Source organism: Phyllostomus discolor, chromosome 4, assembly GCF_004126475.2.
Source record: "Phyllostomus discolor isolate MPI-MPIP mPhyDis1 chromosome 4, mPhyDis1.pri.v3, whole genome shotgun sequence".
NCBI lineage: Eukaryota > Metazoa > Chordata > Mammalia > Chiroptera > Phyllostomidae > Phyllostomus > Phyllostomus discolor.
This window is the reverse complement of record NC_040906.2, coordinates 146664888-146687528: the sequence shown is the minus strand read 5'-3', so window position 1 is coordinate 146687528 and position 22641 is coordinate 146664888. Positions and strand designations below refer to the sequence as shown.

Below are 22641 nucleotides of genomic sequence, written 5' to 3'. Positions count from 1 at the left end.
CAGCATCACATTCATTTGCAACTACACAGGGTTTTCCTAAGCACTGGAATGGTACATTGATGCTAATTCCTTTGCACAAGCACCAGGGTACCTTTCAGTCATCTGGGCCACTTTATGAACAAGCCTTCACAAGGATGGTAGTATGTGGGCACAAAACCAAGTGGCAGGGGAACCAGGGAGCTTACCCACAAGACTGACTTCATTTGCACATGTTGGTGACAAACTGACCTGAGGAGAAGGAAAGGAACTGGAATGGCGACTCGGGGCCATTGCGAATGGCTGAGCGCATACTCCGTGCTGAATATGTGATTTAGAGATGGTTTTTGTGGCTGGAGAAGATGGGAGGGTAGTTCAGGATGGGAAAAACAACAGCGAGTAGACATATATAGAAAGGTAGTCACATGATAAAGAAGAATGAGAAAAAATTCTTCCTAGATTGCTACAGCCATGACAGAGAGGGGAGTTTGCCAGGTAAGGCCTGCACCGAACCCATCACTGAGAACAGTGGAGACGTGCATTTCCAGGAGATAGGGCTGGTTAAAACTGGACAAATGTAGACAGGAGCTGAAAATGGGTAACCAGGGTAGGAGAACAGCACTGGAAATAGCTTTAGTTTTCAATACTGAAAGAATAATGCTGCCATAGATCATGAAAGGGAGTTAGGTATTAAAGGAATTAAAAAAAAACGATATCAGAATTTTATTGCCTCTCACAGTTCTGGGGACTTCTTGCCAGGGGTCCTCAGTGGTGGCATTCGGACAGGGGCCAGGCAGCCTTCCTCAGTCATGTCTCCATCTCCTGGGCTGGCAAGACTCAACAGCTGAGAAGGAGAAGCTGGGCTCCTGTATTTAAGAGAAGTTTTGGTGGGAATAAATGAATTTAGTTCATAATATGTGGTTTTACCCAACAGGAGAAGTACTAAAAGAGGATGTGTTGCTGACAGGAAAACAAAAAAAAACCACCTCTCCTGTGGATAGGGCTATAAATATGGGTTTCACCTATTTACACATTAAGTGATAATTAAAGAAGCCGGCAGGCTGCACCACGAATATTTATTTGACCCCTGCACTGATATAACTACTGTTTATTCCGCATTACAGGAGGAAATTGTATAGCAGGATATGGCGCAGTTCGCAGCAGTGTTGCGTAGTGCTTAAACACACAGACCTCAGTCAGACATTTCATGGCCGAATCCTGACACGGGTATTGGCTGGCTGTGTGGCCTTGGTCTCGTCATTCAGACTCTCCACGCTTCCATTCTGTCTGCAGAGTGGAGGCAGTAGGGCCTACAGCCCTACAGCTCAAGATACAACAAGATATGTAGGAATTCAATTTAATGATGCACATGAAATGTTTACACAGTGACTGACACAGAAATATTCACTAAATAGTGAATGCTATTATGGTTTCCACTGCTCCGGTATCATTAGCCTCAGTTCCAGGTTTTACAGGAATAAAAGGAAAGAAAATAGACCTGGCTTGTGGCAGAATAGTTTCAGCCCTCCCAACCTCCTCGTACTTTTCTTGTGTTCTTTGGCCCCACCTGTTAGAATTTTCATGTTGCTGTCAGTTCTCTGTTACAGCATCTTTAACATGGCATTGGAAGCGGTAGGCTGGCCCTATCTCCTGATGCATTTTTCATACCCATTATTATTTTTTGGCCTCGGCCCTCATTGACCTCTACTCAGAACATACATTCCCTCAGTGTAGCTGAAAGAAGCAATGAGACCCAACAAATCTATAAAATATGAATAACTAATTGTCCCATTGTCCCTTCTAGGAATATTTGTGTTTTGTAAAATACATTATAAGCCAAACCAGTCTCTAGTTTGATATTCATTATTGTACTCAATTCTGGGCCTCAGAGCATTGCTAAAGTGTGTTTTGAAAGCAGGTTACTTTGGAACGTGCTGGGTTAAACTGAGAAACAAGTGCCTTGACTGTAGGATTTCCTACAACCTGACATACCAAACAAATCTCTGAGAAAGGGGATACACTGTGTGGCAATTCCCAAGCATATTGACAAACTCCTTTTAGTAGCAAGAGGAACAGTGCTGTGTGGAACTCTGGTAGATACTATGGAAGGCAGTACTTTAAGATGAAAAGTCTAGCATGTAAGTGGCAGGTTTTTGGTGGGTGTTGGTACCTACCTTCCAGGAGTGTCTTCTAAGTAAGTCATACTTATGGTGGGGGACTCCATTCCTTTTGTTCTTTGGAACTATAGAATTTCTTCGAGAACTCCAGGATTTTTTTTTTCTTTTACCACAATTAACATCGTTTGTTGTCAAAAAATGGTGTTTTTGTAATACACTGTTTAATTACATTGAGAACAATTTGTATGCATCCACAGTTTATAAATTGGGCATTTATAAACTGGGACTGTCTGTACGCTAATGGATTTTCTACTCTAAATAACAATAACACATATTCATAAAACATGAAGCTATATTTTATCTGATGAAAATAGATCATTTTCCAAATAACTGGAGCTATACAATATTTTAAAATGACAATAAATTTAAGTCAACATAAAGACATTATGGTGTCATCCCCTAATTTTCTTATCTCTGTTTCTTTAAAACAAGTTCTTGGTTGTACCTGAAAATGCTTTTCAAGGATTATGAAAAGCTACCCTTTATGAACACTTTGTAAACCTTTTGTATTAACAGTATAATTTCTCGTGTACTAGACTATAAAAAATGTTTAAACTAGAACTGTTTGTTTACATTACCATTGTATGTTTCCTTTTATTGGCATTAAAGAAGACATCCATGTTTGCTAGAAACCACTAGTCAAAGACATCGTAGTAATGTAGTAAATAAGTATCACCTAGACATCAGAGTTTAATGTTTTAAGTTACATTAATAAAGTTATTTTTTATTTTAATTTTCACATCCATTAATTTCCAATGATGCATAAAACATGCTTCTCAGAACCCTTATACAATGAGAATCTTGTTACCGTTTGGGTCCTAATAGGCCCCGCTGTATCAACACTGTACTACTTGCATGCAACTGACCTGAAGGGGCACAAAGAGTCGTTGTTTTGTGACCACCGACAGTGCATGGGCTGTGGAAATGCATTTTAAGAAGTTCGTGTTGTATAAGGGAGCCTACTTTGCAATTTAACTTGGTTCTTTTACTATATTTTCTTCTCTTTTTATTCCTTTAATTTCTGCCGTTTTAAAAACTGCACCCAAGATGCCTTTGCAGCTTCTCCTGGGGAGGCCCCTGCAGCATCCGAAGGGGCCGCCGCACCAGCTACCCCAACCCCTGTAGCCGCAGCACTTGATGCATGTTCAGGAAATGGTGGGTTTAAAGTCACGAGCCCGTCTGTTGTTTTTCTGTCCTAATGTGAAACTCCCGTAGTTAGATGGGGCCATATGTTTTTCTAATTTTAATTTCTTCTGAGTATAAAGTGTCATTCATCATAACTGAATAAATAATGCCAGCACTCAAAACATTAAGACAATGAAATGCATACTTATCAAAATTGACAATTTCTCAAGATTGACAATTTTTGTCAGTGCAAGTATGCACTCTTAATGTTTTTTATTCTCTAATGCTATATTGTAAATCTTTTGTAATACACCATTTAATTACATAGGCATGTTTTAATCAATTTTCAAAGCTACCAGATTGACCAGATCAAGTAAGGATTTGAAGAACAACAATCTCTGATGATAGATTATAGGCTAATCTTACAGTACATTGAAGTGTTTCAGTTTTCTTAGCTTGTGGTATCTGCTAAATTTTCTTTTTTTTTTTTTTCTTTAGAAAAACATCCTAATCACTGACCCCTGCTGATAGGATAATTCAGTCCAAGCAGCCTAGTGTGTAGCTAGTGCATAAATATCCATGTCAGGTGTCTCTTGCCCATAGCTATGATGCCACCCTCTTGTCTGTTTCCTTACTGATGCTGTATGTGTCTCCACTTTCCTTTCCAAAAGACCCCTTTGCCCCGTCTGAAGGTAGTGCAGAGGCTGCGCCCGAGCTGGACCTCTTTGCAATGAAGCCACCTGAGACCAGTGTTCCTGTAGTTACCCCTACAGCTAGCACAGCCCCTCCGGTTCCCGCCACTGCTCCTTCTCCTGCTCCCGCCGTTGCAGCTGCCACTGCTGCTACTACTGCTGCCACCACCACCGCCGCTGCCACCACTGCCACCACCTCTGCCGCCGCCGCCACCACCACCACCACTACCGCTCCTCCTGCTCTAGATATCTTTGGTGGTAATTTTTTGTTGTTGTTGTTGTTGACCTCTTTACATCTCGTGGATTGAATGCTGGTCCTCGCGAGATACTGCATCCACAGCTACTACTGCATGAATAATGTGTAACCAAATGGTTCTCTAGAAACCATTTGCTGCTTATGTCAGAATTCTCCAGAGTGTAATTCAGCAATGGAAGGTAATACTGTTTCAGGCTGGTTTGTCAAGCTGAGTAAAGGCATGTGTGTTCTTGGTCTTAGATTTATTTGAGTCTGCTCCTGAAGTTGCCGCAGCGCCTAAGCCAGATGCTGCTCCTAGCATAGACCTGTTTGGTACAGGTAAAAACCAAAGCCACACTTTTCTTACGTTAGTTTTCCTAGATGTTTTTGTGATTCAGCTCTTTGTACTCACCTGTGATAATGCATTTGTTAGATGTTTGACTTTGATTTCAGCTTTCTACTTACTTCTGCTTGGTTTTGGTTTGTTTCACTTTTGGAAGATGCTTTCTCCTCTCCACCACAAGGGGCCTCTCCTGTGCCTGAAAGTTCTCTCACTGCTGACCTCTTATCCGGTGAGTCCTTTGAGCCTTCAGAGGTATCTTGTGGGGATTATATGTGGAGAGGTCCATATGAAAACATGTGGGGGTTTTTTTTTGAGTTCTTTTAAACTCAAAAGTCACTTTTAAAAATCTCCTTCTTTGGCCTATCACCAACTGATGAGTACTATTTCAAATCTAAAGTGCTGAAAAGGCAAAAAAACTTTTTCTCTCACTAAAACCTCTGGCCTCGAGAAGTCAACTTCTATTTTCTTCTGGAAAGTGTGTATTTTCAAATCCATTTGCTTTTTTCTTAACTGTTAAGACTGTCTACAGTCTTACTGACTGCTATTAAATATGAAATCTCAAGAAACCCTTTGTCCAAGCTCATGGTTTCATTTCCCTGTGAGTGACGTGCAGTTTTTCCCATTGTCTGCTTCACTGCAGTGGATACGTTTGCATCACCATCTCCTGCAACCACTGCCTCTCCAGCAAAGGTGGATTCTGCCGGTGTGATAGACCTTTTTGGGGGTGCGTATCTCTCCTCCTTCAACACTTACAGAATCTTTTTTTCCTGAGAACAATTTGTAGATCTACTTCTTTATTTTTTTTCCATGTGAAGTCATTTCCATCTCCTAAATGTGATCGTAGATTTTTAAGATCTTTTCCATTTCTTTGCCATCCTCATCTTCATCCTTATCAGTTCATCATAATTTTCCGTGCATGGCCTAACCCCACATCATTGTGTTTTTAACTTTTTGTTCATCCTAATGTAGAATCAGCTAGTTGGAATTTCCTTCTACTGTTCTTCCTTGGTGGTCCTCATCTGTTGGTTAAATCAACATTTCTGTGTTCTTAAAGGCAATATAAAAATTAACTAAATTCAGAATTGTAAACAAAGAAGCCAGTCGAAACTGAAAGTATAAGTGCTAGATGTCATACATTATTCTGTAGGGTTTATTTATGTTGAGTTTAATGTTTTAAAATCTTCCCAGAAAATTGGAACATGTTATACTGACTTAAATGCATTTTCCTCTTCCTTTATGTGTTATTCGAAGTCAGGGAAACGTGCTGAATTAACTCCTGAACTACTTTGGAGGATACCTTTAAAGTCTTCTGTTGGCAGTAAATTTACAAGGCAAAATGCAGGCTTGAAGTGATTTCTTCATGAATGCCCATAAATGCACATGCTATTGGCTAAAATACCACCCTTAGCCAGTTAAGCCCACATGGAGTGTCCTGTGTGCCGTGATGGGTAGGCCTGAGGGGTGCAGAGATGTCAGAGTCTGACATTCAGAGGCTAGGAATTGGGGCAAATAAGCCCAAAATCTTCATATATGGGTACAAGAGGGCTGCTGCTGCTGTTTGAATTAAGTTTGTTAAATTTTTTTAAGTTTAATAAAGTTCTAAATGGGAAAATTGTATTACCTTTGGAAAATTTCTTAACATTTTGATACTGTTTTGATAGATGACAGGATTTAGTTCAAACATTTTATTCTTAAAAAAAATTCTTACTCTTAGAAAGGTGTTAATTCTTAAATATCACAGAATGCATTTTTTGAGAGAATACAATGATTAGAGCATAGTTCAGTTCACCCCATCATTTCACATATCCATAGGTGACTGGCTCACCATACCAAGCTCCACATCTAAGCATTTATTTGCAAAATACCTACGTTATTTACTGTACTTACTGTTTACACTCTTTTACTTTTTTGCTGCGTAATGGATAATGGGTAGATGCATTTGGAACTAGTGCTTCTGAACCCCAACCTGCACCTCAGGCTGCTTCTAGTTCGTCAGCATCGGCAGACCTACTAGCTGGTAATTAAAATAAAATGGTCTTTTGTGGAAGTTAACTTTGGATATTTTTTGTAGAAGTTAAGTAACAGATATTATTTAAATTTTAAGGTGCATGTTTTCTTTCCCCTTTGAGACACGAAATTGAAAAACCAGATGTTTCATAATAGAAGGTTGATTATTTCCCAGGATTCTATGAAATTCGTCTTAAAAATCACATTTGTATACAAGCTACCCCTGTGTCTCCATGGATGCTTCTAATCTGCCTTACTTTTAGTTAGCACATTTCTTTTTGTTGACTAAAGAGATAATATGCTTATGTTTGACAACTGACTCTAATCTATGAGTCCCATTAGGAGAAATTCTCATAAATTTCTACCACTGGGTTGAAGCTGCTGCCACCTTTTTAACAAGCTGATCATTTTCCTATCTGAAAACCCTCAGAGTAATCCCTGTTCAGCAGGACCATGCTGTGGAATAGATCCGCACAAGATGTGTAGGGTTATTGCTTATGGCCAGCATGGGATAGATAAAATAACAGGATACATATCAAGGACTCAAAGACAGTAAAAGCCAACTATCAGCCTCCCTTGGGGGCAAGGCAAAGTGTGCTTAATGATAGCCAGACCTAGAAATTATGGCTTTTACAGGCACAGCACTTTCCAATTGCCAGAATGCAGTAGTGAGTTTCAGGTTCAGGTTATCAGACTCACAGGACGCTGCCAGTTTCCCTCACTCCGACTTTACTTAGAAGGGTGCATGACAGGAAATAGCCGCAGCATCACAGAGGCGGCCTCAGATACTGGGTTACAACTGCTGCTGCTCCCCGCCTCCTTGCGCCCTGGTCATCAAAGGGGATGCACTTTTGGTGATGAGATTGGCAAGGAGGTGGTGAAAACGTGGGTCCCGTCAGCACAGGAAAGCCACCATGTCCAGAATCTCTCAGCTTAAATTCTCTGCTAGCCATGGAACCTGCGATAGGGTGAGTGACTGGCTGTCTTTTGTAGTGTAATGAACAATCTTTACACCAGTGTGCCAGGCTAAGGAACATGTATTCTTGGATCAGTAATGAGGAATGGCCTCATCAGTCTTCAGTATTGTAGGACATTTGACATGAGGTCAAATATTTCTTCACATGGGTTATCACAAGCCCGCTCTTGACCTTTCCTTCCATCAGTAATTCAAACTGGTTGTATAATAGCCTTTCCCAGGGGCAGGGGCATTCTTTGTGTCTTTCCCATCCTTTCCTGCGAACGTGCCCCTCCTGTTTGCCAAATCTACTTCATACCAGCGACAGCCAACTGGCATTTTTCTGAATGATGAAGACTCAGGGTTCCACTCTGGACTTTGGAAGTTGCATATATGGTAAGAGACAGTGCATTTAACATAAACCACAACAGTTTTGTTGGCCAAAAAAAAAAACCCTAGCTTATTTGTCTTTTCTCTTGGTCTAGATATTCTTTACAGCAGCTTCAAATTGGTCAGAGACTTTCAAGCTTTTGCTCAACCAGTATGCTTAATTCAGATTTTTAACTATAGCAATAAGATTTTAACTGGCTGCAGAAATAGCAAAATTTTAGATGGCTATTTGGGGTAAATGACCTTGTCAATTTTAAAACGCGATTATTGATTATAAATTTTTGCTTTGAAGTTATAATTAAGATTGAAATGGTATATTAAATCAAATATTCTGGCTTTTTGCAGAATTCCAGGAAGTTTTTCATTTTCTCTGGGTATTCTCTCCAAGCCATTGAAATTACTGATAGGATATAAATATTATCCATATCACAGATGAAGTCTGGCTGGAAACTTGAGAGTTAAGTTAGTAATAAGTAAAGGGAAGTATTATTTCACACAGTGAAGAGTAAAGCTGTCAAACTCATCTCAATGTATATCAGCTGAAAAAATAGATGTTTGAAATATACGGACAGATTCCTGGGAGGTGGATGTAAAAATGGGATTGTTAAGGGGTATTAGGTGTGTTGGAGGATATGCCTGACTTCTGAGGTTGACATCAAGCAGGAGAACCATACTCATCCATTACAGACACAAATCTGAGGTGACTGCTCCATGAGTCTGTGCTAATAAAAGAGTGTGTCACACACGTCCTGTCTTTAATGCCAAAAGCAGGAAAGAATATGGGCCAGTCTATGAGGCACTTTGTAGTTTTGCATTCTTCGTTAGCCACATGACACCAAAAAAGAGCCATAGGAGTCCTTGAACTATTTAAAATATAAAAATGCTTAGTATTAAATTAATAACAACCTTCACTAAATGGGAAGGTCTGTGGAGGATCAATACTTTCATCCTTTGAGGGGCTGGGAAACAGCCTGAAAATGTCAGATAAAAGGTTCAAAGGCTATTATTCCTAGAAATCTCAGATTGATCCTCATGAATGGAATGTGTTAATAACCGACTTTACCACTGAGAATGACTGGAATGACATCATCTTTAACATAATGGACCAAGTGTGAGTGCGGGGAGAATATGGGAAGGAGTGTGTTTATATATCAATAATTTTAAATTTTGACTCTCTTGACCCAAGTAATATGATTTGTATTACTGTCACTTTTGATATGTCTGTATTAATAAAACTTCTCTAAGTGCATAGGCTGTTCTTTTAGAAAGACACATTTGTATGACCAGTCACCTGTGATTAAAGGTAGTGGCGTCCGTAGGAGGCTGAGCACCTGAAGACAGCTGGCAGTTCAGTTACAGTGCAGGACAGTTCAAGTGTGCCTGCAAGACTCCAGAAGCCTGCTAGCTACTATCTTCCTTTCAGTTCCATAGAATACCTTTCTTAATATAATTTAGAACCGTATAGAAAGAAAGATTAGTGGTTTAAGTTTTCTTATTATTTACCTCTATTCCTGGGCTCTAACACTTTTTATTTAATAGGAGAAGTTCCCCAGACTCCTTATTAATGTCTATAAATTTCTTGTTTGGCTCTTCATTAGAGTATAACAATAGAATTTTTCTTTAAGATAATCAGTTGATTATTTCATATCCTTTTATAGCTCTTTAAGTAGTCTAGATTTGTAAGGGCACCAACTTCGTAACAACTGAGTACCACAGGGAAAAGTCATCTTTCCACCTTTTTGTCAAATTTTTAAACCTATAAGACAGGCATTACTCCTGGCTGTGAGAAAGAGGATATGTAGTATTGTAGTTAAGAACCAGGGTCTGGAAGATTCCTGTATAGAATCCTGGCTCTGCATTTGCCATCATTTGACCTTGGGCAACTTACTTAACCTCTCTGGCCTCAGTTCCCTCATCTGTGGAACGTCATGCAGTTGGCATTAGAATTAAATGAGCTAATGTATGTTTTAGGTTGAATGATCTGAAATTATGTTTTTATAGGACCAAAATGGTCAAATATTTGCAATTCATGTGGTTCAACCTAGTAAAATGCTTAGAACAAGTGCCTGGCACTTGGCGAGCCTCATGCCAGTTTGGTTTTACTCTTCACTGCCTCAGAGCAGGCACTGATTTTTTTCCATTAAATAGTGTTATTGATTCACTTATGGATGAGATCTACTTATCTTATGAAATTCAGTGGCCCTAAGCAGGTGAGCCCTGTGTAAATTCATGTTTTTCTCTTTCTACTACTAAATCTTGGGTAGGTGTGTTACAAACTTCTCTTACATCCTTTCTTCCAGCCATGGAAAGACAGGATTAAGTCAGATGATCCCTAAGGCCGCCCCCAACACTAAGATGATGCCATTCTAGAATATATTATCTTTTTTTGGCCAAGTTTTAAGAAACTGAGAGTTAAACAGTTGTCCCCACATTCACCTGTAACAAGAACCATACCACAGAACAATTGTCTAAATTAACCAGAGCCGTATTCCAACTTTGAGGTGTGGGATGTTTCACGAAAGTCAGCTAACACAGCCACTAATCTCCCTGAAACCAAAATGGTCACATCCACAAAAATAATTACTGTTCCCATCTCTGCTTCATACTGATATTAGTTCTTAACGATACAGAGAATGTCTTTTCTTCAGTTAGGAAAGTTACATGATGCTTATGCCACTCAAATACTAAAATCACTAAAAGTAGCCAACATGAACATTCAAGACCATCTTCTAATAGGTAACAATTTTCCAAATCACAATTTTTTAATGTATATACAAGACAAGCTAAAACCCAAATCAATACCAATTTCCAGGAACAACACGACTTGAGCATTATTGCCTGCTTTAGAGAGTAGTAATGATAGAGATTCACTGGAAGCCATTTTCAAACTTATCAATTGGTTTTATGGAATGCAAGCTTAATGATTTTTGAAACATTCCTAATATTTTTTTTGGTAAGCAGTTTCTGAAGAAGAGAAGATGTAACTAGATTAGAAAGGAATTGCATATTTTTATACAAAAGTGGTGCAAATGAGATCTGTTTCTGCTTCTGTCTGTTGATGGAGAGAAGTTACTTGCTTCCAGCCTTCAAAAGATAAATGTTTAATTTGAGGTTTGCTTACTTTACAATGGTCTGATTTCCCTGCACCTTTTATATTCAGGAGTTTCCTTCATGCTATAAACATTCATTCAGTGTTTTACACTTGTCTGACTACCCGTGGAAACAGTGAGAAAGGAAGACATAGTTCGTGATATGAAAAGGTCATCCCCGGGATTGGTGGGGACTTGGGGGTAAGAATAAAGAGTTATGATGGGGCTTGGGCAGAGATATGTGCCTGGTGCCAAGGACACGGAGGCAGAGCACATAATTCAGTCATACCTCGTGTGGGTGGGACAAGGGTGGTTGTGTCTGATAATAACAGAAGGTGAGGAAGCCCTCCCAGAGCAGGCACCTGACTCACTATGATGGTGCAATAAGCAGCATCCTAGTTGTTAGGGGTGGGGAGGGAGCCAGAGACAGAATAGTTTGCTTGCTGTGCAAAGGAATCTGTACTCTGTGAATCTGAAAGTTATGGGAACCCAGTGAAGGATTGTAGGCAGGTAACTTTGTCAACATTTTTCATTCAAAAATCACTCTGGCTGCAGTGCAGAGACTAGATTGGAGGAAGTCCAAACCAGAAACTCCTCTGGGTGGCTGGGAATCCAAGAACAGTGTTGGGAGAGCTTACCCTTGGCAGTTGCTGCAGTGAGACTACAATGTAAATGAAAGATCAAAAAGGACTCAGTGGCAGAGGGCATGCATATCTTTCTGATTTGCATTTCATTGTTATACTGATTCAATGTGTACAAGTAGGCATTTTCTAATTACCTGGTATTGTGATTTAAAGAAATAAAAATCAAATCTATTAAAATAATTGTCTGAATTTTATTCCTACTGAGACCTTCTTAGCTTTCATGTACTCTGCTATCATAATTTGGTTGCCACAGGTTCTCTTAACAAAGATATTTATACTGTGTGCTATCTTACATCTTATTAACTTAAATCTCTCATTAATACATGTCAGACAGCAAGATGTTTAAAGAACTTCTCAAAAACTATCTTCCCAGGTGCCATTGACTTCTCTCATCTACATGCATCATTTCCTTTTCGGCCTACTCTAACTTTTTTGACTCTGTTTTTATGGAAATAAAAGTCTTTACCCATGTTTAGTTGCTCCTGCTTATATGTTTCTGGAACTGTTTTTCCTAGGATTTGGGGGTTCTTTCATGGCCCCTTCTCCATCACCAGTGACTCCAGCTCAGAATAACCTTCTGCAGCCCAATTTTGAGGTCGCTTTTGGAACAACGCCTTCAACATCTAGCAGCAGCTCTTTTGATCCCTCAGGTAAGGCAGTGGTTTTCAAATGTCCCTTTCATTTGTTCTGATTATAAAATAAACCATCTAAGGTTAGTATGATGTCAGCAAATGTACACATAATATTGAGTGATGATCTGGTTTTAAAACTGTTCAATAAATCTCTCATTCAGTAACTTAAGTAAATATTTTCCAGTACATTTTGGTAGCACTAAGAATAACCTTTAATCCCTTCTGTGTTTCTGTTTTTAATTTATAGCAGAAATCTAACTTAACACGCATACCATCTGTTTGCATGAGCTTACAGTCACATGGTTGAGAGATGATTAATGGAAAATAAGTACTTTGTACTAAACCTTTGTACAGTAACTGAACATGTGGACACTCCCCTGCTGTTGCTTATACCCTCTGAAGCTTGCATGGCCCTCAATTTTATGAAGTTGAGACACAAACAGTATTCTTTGCCTGCCTTTAACCTTTCATCCTGCTGTCATTTTGTTTGTATTCTCTTCCATTCTACTCTTCCCATGCTGGGTCCTTACTACAAATTTTCAATTGGTGAGTTTTTGGCAATTAAATGTGTTTCAGAAACACCCTAAATATACCTGCTGCCTGACAATTTGGTTGCTTCTATTGCCAGTGCCTCTAGTTGAATGCTGTTCTTTTTCAATTTAGAGTCATTGTATAGTAGTATGTATGGTAATATGCATAGTTTTTTGATAAAAATTAACAACCACAAAATTTTTGACATGGCGTATATTGAGGCGTGTAGCTGAGTTTGAGCTCAATTCAGGCTCCAATGTCTGCACTCTTTCCTGTACATTACACAGATTTTTTTTCATCTTTGTTCATGTTCATTAGTATTTCCACACTTAATGAGTAGGCATATGTAGAGATGTTCTTTTTAGTGTGATAGTCATAAGTGTGAATTATATGCCTTCTTTTATAAAATTGTATAGTCACTTGTTTCCATCGTTTTTTTTAAAGACAGTCTCCCCTTAATTTTCTATGTGGTCTATTTTCTTTTCAATTATTCTGAGCCTGGTCTGTTTGATTTCCAGTGTTTGATGGTCTAGGTGATCTTCTGATGCCAACCATGGCACCAGCTGGGCAGCCGGCACCCATCCCGATGGTACCTCCCAGCCCTGCAATGGCAGCAAGCAAACCCCTCGGGAGCGACCTTGACTCATCTCTTGCCAGCTTAGTAGGCAGTGAGTAACAGAGTTTTATTTAATGGAAACATGTGTGATTTCCCCCCTGCCTTTTCATATGTATTGTTTCAGGATTCACTTGTGGATGAGTGTGTTAAGGAGTGGGCAGAAATTCTTAGTGCTTTACCTGGTACAGTTTCTTGGAAGATAATCTGCCTCTATGCCATAGTCTAACAAATAGTACCTATGCCCTTTTAATCTAAATGACCAAAGGTATAGTTAGCATATGCAAGTGTGAAGTCAAGTGCGTTGTGTATAATATGTACTTAATTTTTCATTTCATTTGGAAATGAGAATGCAAAGTATTTACTAATTGAGCATCCAAGGGAGTTTTAGCTACTCGTTCAACAAATACTATTTATTGAGTGCCAGGCATTCTTCCAGGCTCTAGAGATGAAATTAGTGAACAAAACAGGTATAAATTTCTGTTTTTATGGTGCTCTGAAAAGGCAAAGACAAACATTAAACATTTTCAAATAAATAAATTCTATAGTGTGTTAGGTCATAAGTGCCATGGGGAAAAAAACAGAACAGGCAAAGAGGGGTAAAGAGTGCTCCAGTGTGGGAGCTAGAGCAGGCTTGGAGGAGAAGGTGAAATCAGAGCAGAGTGGAAGGTAAAGGAGTGAGCCATGTGGGTATCTGAAGGAGAACACTGGCAGGCTAAGGAGGTAGCCAGTACAAAGGCCCTGGGCAGAAGATAGCCAGGCATCTTCAAAGGATATCAAGGAGATGAGTGGCTAAGCTAGGTAAGTGAAGGAGAGGGTCCTGGGAGGTGAGGGCAGCTATAATAAGACCCTTTTATTTCAATTCTGAGTTTGATTTTTTTACTAGTAAATGGGTTTAGCATTGCAAATACTTTCCATTTTACTCAAGACTCTATCAAAAGTTTAGCATATCATTTATACAGAATTTTTCATATGCATTATCCTGTGGGCATATTTTTATGTTCCACTCATTATTCTTAGTCTGGGCATCCATGAAAATGCGCTGATGACACTGATGGAGAGGTTATTTGATTGTTTCTTCTTACTCTAAAATATTATCTTATTGATGGATGTATCATCTGTAGTGGGAACTCCTTTTGCTGGACACTATAATGTACCACCCAGAAACAGAGAATTTTTACCTTCAGCTGCTGAGAGTGCCATCAGCACACAGCCCTCAGATGCCAAATCCCTTTGAGAATGATCTCAGCCGAAGAATGCTGAGCCACTTGAGGAATAGCCAAACAATTGTGATAAAGAACCTATGCATCCCAATGTTCATAGCAGCACAATTCACAATAGCTAGGTGCGGGAAGCAACCTAGATGCCCATCAGTAAATGAATGGATCAAAAAACTATGGTACATTTACACAATGGAATTCTATGCAGCAGAAAGAAAGAAGGAGCTCATACCCTTTGCAACAGCATGGATGGAACTGGAAAGCATTATGCTAAACGAAACAAGCCAGGCAGTGAAAGACAAATACCACATGATATCACCTTTAACAGGAATCTAAACAACAAAACAAAACAAAAAACTAGCAAAATATAACCAAAGACACTGAAATAGGGGATAGTCTGACAGTGACCAGAGGGGAGAGAAGAGGGAATTTCAGGGGGGAATGGGTAGGGTTTACAGGAACAAATTTGGAGGACACATGGACAAAAACTAGGGGTGGGGGGTAATGGGGGGGAAGGGGGAAGGGTTGGGTGGGTGGGCTGGAATGGGAGTAGGGGGGAGAAAACTGTACTTGAACAATGATTAAAAAATAAATAAATAAATAAATAAAAATAAAAATAAAAATAAAAAAGAACTAAAAAAAAAGAACAATAAATTTACAACGTATGTTTTTTAAAATGCCGTTTTCTTTTTTTTAAGATTTTATTTATTTATTTGTAGAGAGAAGGGAAGGGAGGAAGAGAAACATCAATGTGTGGTTGCCTCTTGCATGACCCCTACTGGGGACCTGGTCCACAACTCAGGCATGTGCCTTGACTGGGAATCAAACCAGCGGCCCTTTGGTTCACAGCCTGCACACTCAATCCACTGAGCTACCCCAGCCAGGGCAATAATCCAATTTTAAAAGAGTCAAATGACTTAAACATTTCTTCAGAGAATGTATGGCCAATTTGCACATAAAGTGATGTTCAACATCAGTTATCTGTAGAATGCATATCAAAGCCACAATGAGATATCATTTCATACCCATTAGAATGTCCACAATAAAAGAGACAGGTCATAACCAATGTCGATGAGGGTTTGGAGAAACTGAAACCTTCTAACATTGCTGGTGAGAAGGCAACATTGGGCAGCTGCTATGAAAAGCAATTTGGCAGTTTCTCACAATGTTAAACACAGAGTTACCATGAGGCAGGGAGTGTACCATGGGACAGCCTAGAAAGCTTTTCCCCCAGGCCTCTGCTCAGCTCTGCACACGCCTCTCCTGCACCATGAGGCCTTGCCTGAGCATCCTATTTAGTGCGTCTGCCCCGCACTTCTCCTCCTGCCCCACCCAATCCCCCTCACCCTGCTCTTCCTTTTTATTTTTCCACAGGCTTTCCATTTTACCTTTCAGCAGCCTACATAATTTACTTTCTTATTATTATATATATTGTTTTATCATCCGTCTTTCCCATTAGGATGTAAATTCCTTCAGGATTGGGATTTTTTTTTTCTTTCACTGACATAACCAAGTGCTTAGAACAGTGCCTGGTATGTGTAGGGGCTCAACAAACACAGGGACTGGCACAAATAATGCCTTTCTTATTACAAAACCTTTTATTACAAAATCATAAGCATGTAATTCTGTAACATAACATTATCACACTGAAGCACCCCATATGATATTTAATGTTCACATTAAAACTATAAATTATTACACCCATATTATTATCTTACCAACCACACTCAAGCAAACATTACTTCTGCTGGACCCTGTATTTGCTGACGTAATAAATGGACTGAGATTAGGGCAGAATGATTAAGCCAGTTGTGTCAGAATCCCCAAGACCAACCACCCTCACATTCATGGGTTCACTAGAAGGACTCGAGGACTCAGCACATATTTGTAGTAATAGCTAAGATTTATTACAGCAGAGCAGTAAGGATACACAGCTGGATCATCAGGGGAAAGACACAGGCAGAGTCTGGAGGAATCCACCCTCAGACGTCCTCGTGCTCACTCCTTCCCATGAGGGGAAGAGCACACAAAACTGTGGCAACATGTGTGATGCTTTTGTCCAAGAACGCCATTCAGAGACTCAGCACCCTGGGTTTTTATTGGATGTTGGTCATGTAGGCACTGTCAGCCTAGCATGTTCCCAAAGTTTCAGTCTCACAGAAGGAAAGCAGGCCTTTGGCATAAACCATGTAGTTTAAACACAGTAAGCCACCCTTATCATTAGGAAAAGTTTTATCTCAGTGTGGAGAACGATTTACTAGTTTGGTTCCCAGACGCCCGCCACGCAGACCTTCCTAAGCTAGCAGTCTCAAGCCTGCTCTGTTTACTCTTTTCTGAACACCAGTTGACAATAAAATGTGATCCTTAAGTATAACATAAAGTAAAAGAAAATGTTAGATTTGCAAATGTTTTCTAACATAGTTTCTCCTTTGTAAAACTGAATGTAGTCATTCCTAGGCAAAATATGGACTTTTTGTAGACCTCTAAGTCTTTGATCTTTTAAATGTTATATCATTTAAGCTGAGTATAGAGGTTTAAATTTTTTTTCCTTTTATCCATTTATAGATCTTGGGATTTCTGGCACCACATCCAAAAAGTAAGTGTTTTTAAAACTATCTGGTTTTCTCCTGACAGTGTATTTGTGCTTATTTGACACTATCAAACATTGTTCTCATGAAAGTAAGTACTCTTTCTCAGGCTAGGTAATTTAAAAATTAGTTTTTATTTCATTCTGGTTTTGGGGGGTTTTTTTTGTTGTTATTTTCTGGAAACATCCAAACTGTTGACTCCAGCTATGAAAAGGAATAATCTATTTCAGTCTCCAAGATTGTCATAAAGTTATATCTAGACATATTGGGGAATTGTGGTTTGAATACTTTCATAGGCTTAAATTCTAGATTCATTATAATATTAATAGCTAACATTGATTTTTACAAGTCTCATGAAGGACCGATTTTAAGAAAGACAGTGTGACTGAAATAGAGGACAGGCTGACAGTGACCACAGGGGAGAGAAGAGGGAATTTCAGGGGACAGTGGGAAGGGTTTACAGGAACAAATTTAAAGGACACATGGACAAAAACTAGGGGGAGGGTGGTAATGGGAAGGAAGAGGGAAGGGTCGGGTGGGTGGGCTGGATTGGGAGTAAAAGGGAGAAAACTGTACTTGAACAATGATTAAAATAAAATTTAAAAAAAGAAAGTGTAAATTTTAAACAATGTACCCATCTTTTTAGATGCCTAGTTCAACGTCTCTAAGTGGACATGTTTTACACTAGATGGTATCTTATGGCACTGTAGGGCAGGCTGTAGTCATGATATAGTTGTGTGAAACCTTCTGTTGACCCAGAGTATGCCATCATGGATGTATCTTAAATGCAGCAAAGTATGGGTATATAGCATCTATGATACACTTATCTGGAAATTTTTATCACCAGCGAGGAATTCAGTTAAATTTTGTTGCATATTTTTCTAGTAGAAGTGATAGAAAATTCCTGTTATCTTTGAGGTCCAAACTCTAAATTACTTTTGTCAAGTACTTTTAAACATTCTTAGATACAATACAGTAAGACTTCTAAATAAGTTTTAACCTGTTCTCTTCATTGTCACTGGACTTGAGCAGACTGCTTCTAACCCCAAAGAAAAGTACCTCAAGAATCACACAGGATTCTTTTCTAATTAGAATGTTTTTGGTTTTTCATTTGTCTTGCATGCTTGACTTTTAGGGGAGATCTTCAGTGGAATGCTGGAGAGAAAAAGTTGACCGGTGGAGCCAACTGGCAGCCAAAAGTAGCCCCAGCAACCTGGTCAGCAGGAGCTCCGCCAAGCGCCCCTTTGGTAGGTGGCCCCCAGAGGCAGGGCAGTGCAGGCAATGTGTCCATTTGCACTTCCCTAAAAGCAGAGTGCATTTTGCTTAATTTTGCTACCGACACTGTACTTTTTCATCCACGTTGAAGAAATATAAGCAAGATGCAATATTTACCAAAATGCAAATTTTATAGACTTTACACTTGATAAAGATTATGACCTATATTTTATTTTAATTATTTCAGAATAGTATATGTGTTTCTTGAGATGCTAATTCTTATTAGTATAATTATGGAAATAACTTTTCAAAACCATTTAATATTATTATTATCTATATTTTATTACATTTCTTGCTCAGATTCCCTATTGTCTTAATAAGTAATGAAAAGTTTTTTTCTTGCCAGAAAGATTGGGCAGTTTTCTATTGCGTAAGTGAACTTTTGTTTTAAAATGTTATTAATTCTGCTCACCATTTTTAAAATTGAAACTACTAACACCATCTTTTCTATAAAATGCAAATACATTTTATTTCTGTATGTTAAATTTTTGTTAATATATTATTATCAGCATTCACTCTGTAAGATAGAATAACACTGGTAACAAAGACTAATTACTATTTTGTGAAATTCGCTCCATAAAATCATAAAAAAGGATGTTATCAGTGTAGCAAACTGATTGTTTTCGTATATGTGCCCCGTACTCAGCAAAATGAGGCTGGTCACTGTTTCCCAGGTTCACGCCTGACTTACCACCTTCACCTGTCTGTATCACACCCACCCCAAAGGCTTTCTCGGTACCATACTCTCCTTGTTGCCTGAATTAATCCTAACCATCACCCACCAACCTGAGCCAAACAAATATGCATGGAGGTGAATTAATATAAATGGAATATAAATATTTTAGATAGACTCTATTAAAACTATTGTGTTCCCGAAAGTAATTTAAATATCTGTGTTTTGGAATTTAAAACATCATGTCTTTTAAATAATTTTATAAATAGTAATGTTTTTATGTATAAGCAGTTTTATAAATAAAAATAAGATCAAACCAATCTGAAAAATATATTTGGAACCAAAATTCACCACTAAACAGAACTAACAGTATTCATTGAATTACAAGTTATACCATAGTTTCTACAGGAAAATACATTCTGTTCTCAAAACCCACTTCCTCTGGTGACCCCACCCCATTTGGTGGTGTTAGTGAGAGAGGAAGTTCAAGGACTGATGTTCTCTGCCTTGCTGAGTCCAGAGTCTGAAAGAACTTAATCTTAAGAAGTGATTTCTAACAGATAACAAGGAAAAAATTGCCTATTTTATCTATGTATTCATCTCTTTAAATCTTTCTTTGCATTATTTTAATATAATGCTTAAGAGGACCAGTTTTGTGTTTAGCAACACCGTAAAGAGATCTATTTTAATTTTTATGAAAGATACTTAGTAGACAACTAAATGTCTCTTTTATACAGATCCAAGACTAAGATAACCATTTATTTTATTGCCCAAACTCCGACTCATTTGTGGGTAAAAGAGAGCATAATTGTTACCCTGGGACCCCAAGCATTTACCTGTGTCTGGTGACTCAGATAGATGGTGAGCCCATAAGCACTCAGCATTCCTAGCATAGGGGGCTACACTCCAGTCTTAGATGCAAGGATATTTGAGAGGCACTATCTTGTTGGAGGTGGAGGGAGAGCAATTCTATAAATGTATAAAGTCCCTAATGAAAGAAAAAGCTTCCTTAGAACTGATCTTATAAAACTATTAATACTACATATTAGGTGTCATAATTCATATTATTGTTACCAAATTAAAGGAACAAATTTTCCTGTTCTAGTCTATGCAAAATTAAAGAGGACTTGCTTTTCTGAAAAGTTTATACTTTAATGGTGTTGCCCTTATCAGCAGGATCAAGTTTTTTAAATATATTTCATTGATTATGCTATTACAGTTGTCCCATTACCCCCCTCATTCCCCTGTACCCTGCACACCCTCTCCCACCCACATTCCCCCCCTTTAGTTCATGTCCATGTGTCATAAGTTCTTTAGCTTTTACATTTCCCATACTATTCTTGCCCTCCCCCGTCTATTTTCTACCTACCATCTATGCTACTTATTCTCTGTACCTTTTCCCCCTCTCTCCTCCTCCCACTCCCCTGTTGCTAACCCTCCATGTGTTCTCCATTTCTCTGGTTCTATTCCTGTTCTAGTTGTTTGCTTAGTTCATTTTGTTTTTGTATTTTTTAGGTTTGGTTATTAATAGTTGTGAGTTTAATTTTACTATACATTTTTATCTTCTTTTTCTTAGATAGGTCCCTTTAACATTTCATAAAATAAGGGCTTGGTGATGATGAATTCCTTTAACTTGACCTTATCTGAGAAGCACTTTATCTGCCCTTCCATTCTAAATGAAAGTTTTGCTGGAGAGAACAATCTGGGATGTAGGTCCTTGCCTTTCATGACTTGGAATACTTCTTTCCAGCCCCTTCTTGCCTGTAACGTCTCTTTTGAGAAATCAGCTGACAGTCTGATGGGAACTCCTTTGTAGGTTACTGTCTCCTTATCTCTTGTTGCTTCTAGGATTCTCTCCTTCATTTTTATCTTGGCTAATGTAATTCTGATGTGCCTTGGTGTGTTTCTTCTTGGGTCCAGCTTCTTTGGGACTCTCTGAGCTTCCTGGACTTCCTGGAAGTCTATTTCCTTTGCCAGATTGGGGAAGTTCTCCTTTATTATTTGTTCAAATAATTTTCCGCTTGTTGCTCTTCCTCTCCCCCTTCTGGTACCCCTATAATTCAGATGTTGAAACATTTAAAGATGTCCTGGAGGCTCCTAAGCTTCTCCTCATTTTTTTGAATTCTTATTTCTTCATTCTTTTCTATTTGGTTGTTTCTTTCTTCCTTCTAGTCCACTCTATTGTTTTGATTCCCAGTTTCCTTCCCGTCACTATTGGTTCCCTGTGCATTTTCCTTCATTTCTCTTATCGTAGCCTTCATTTGTTCAATCTAATTTGCGACCAAAATCAATCAATTCTGTGAGCATCCTGATCACCAGTGCTTTGAACTGTGCATCTGATAGGTTGGCTATCTCTTAGTCACTTAAAAGTACTGATGGTGGAGCTTTTATTTCTGTTTGGGCCATCTTTTTTTCCCCCTCTTTGGTCTGGTCACACCTGTTTCTTATGAGGGGTGGAGCCTTAGGTGTTCACCAGAGTGGGGCACCCCAGTCGCTACCTTGTGATGCTGTATGTGGGAGCAGGGTCCAAGTGGGAACAATGGCACTTGCTCCACTCTCCATGGGACCTCAGTCCCTTCTGCCACTTCTCCCAAGCAAACTGGGGCCCTCTGGTGCCAATTCCCATGTGGGTGGGCTTGTGCACCCCATGGGACTTTCCAAGGACCTCTCCTGTGAGGCTGGGAGTTTCTCCCTGCACCTCAACCCCCACAGGTGTTTTCAATTAGTGCCCCAAGACTCTTTCCCAGCACTGGGATCCTGGGTTGCATGCAGTGCCTTGCTTCACAATCCCCACCTCACTAGGTCTGCCGGTTGCCACCCCTTGGCCGAGGTCTGACAGCTGCCACTTACACGCCCAGGGTCCACCCACTGCGGTCTTTTGCACCCAGGATGCCTTATGCACCCGTCCCAACGTTCTCTGCTCTACTAGCCTCTACCCCAACCCGGCTTCCCGACTCCACCCCTCCTACTGGTCTGGATGAACGGGTCTATTTTAACTTCTTGGTTGTCTGACTTCCATACAGTTCAATTTTCTGTCAGTTCTGGTTGTTATTCTGTTTCTAAATTGTTGTTGTCCCTATCTTGGTTGTGCAAGGAGGCACAGTATGTCTACCTATGCCTCCATCTTGGCCATAAGTCCAGGGTCAAGTTTTTAATTGTTTTTAACAGGTTAGTTTCAGAACAGTCAAGGTGATAGCAGAGTCTAAGCTAGAGTGAAGGGGAGTGGAGAGAGGGTGGGGAGACTGCTGGTATCTAGCAGATCAGCTGTAGGTTAAAAAAATTGCTTGAAAGTCTGAGGTGAGGGTGAAAGGAAGACAAGGAAGAAAACTAGTAGAATCCACACACTGTGGATCATTGTGAACGAAGCCCCAAAGACAGTGGGTGCCCAGGTTTCCATGTGAGACAGTTTGCTAAATAATGAGGCCACTAGCCAAGAAGAGGAATAAGAGAGAAATACTTTAAAAATAGTATTAGCT

General features: G+C 39.3%; 1 protein-coding gene across 20 annotated transcripts in view; it reads left to right on the top strand.

Moving 5' to 3' along the window:
- The window catches only part of SNAP91 (synaptosome associated protein 91), a 133307-nt gene that overhangs the window by 94956 nt on the left and 15710 nt on the right, over window positions 1-22641 (top strand). For 5 of the 20 annotated variants that reach the window (XM_036024411.1, XM_036024407.1, XM_036024408.1 and 2 more), the window contains exons 17-27: window positions 3201-3308; window positions 3631-3651; window positions 3950-4228; window positions 4467-4544; window positions 4706-4777; window positions 5189-5272; window positions 6482-6565; window positions 12149-12283; window positions 13315-13464; window positions 17195-17225; window positions 18353-18464. In XM_036024411.1, coding sequence (XP_035880304.1) covers window positions 3201-3308; window positions 3631-3651; window positions 3950-4228; window positions 4467-4544; window positions 4706-4777; window positions 5189-5272; window positions 6482-6565; window positions 12149-12283; window positions 13315-13464; window positions 17195-17225; window positions 18353-18464 — 1154 coding nt within the window. The remainder of the gene's footprint in view (window positions 1-3200; window positions 3309-3630; window positions 3652-3949; window positions 4229-4466; window positions 4545-4705; window positions 4778-5188; window positions 5273-6481; window positions 6566-12148; window positions 12284-13314; window positions 13465-17194; window positions 17226-18352; window positions 18465-22641) is intronic. The other 15 variants (XM_036024415.1, XM_028510595.2, XM_036024413.1 and 12 more) reach the window with 13 other exon arrangements.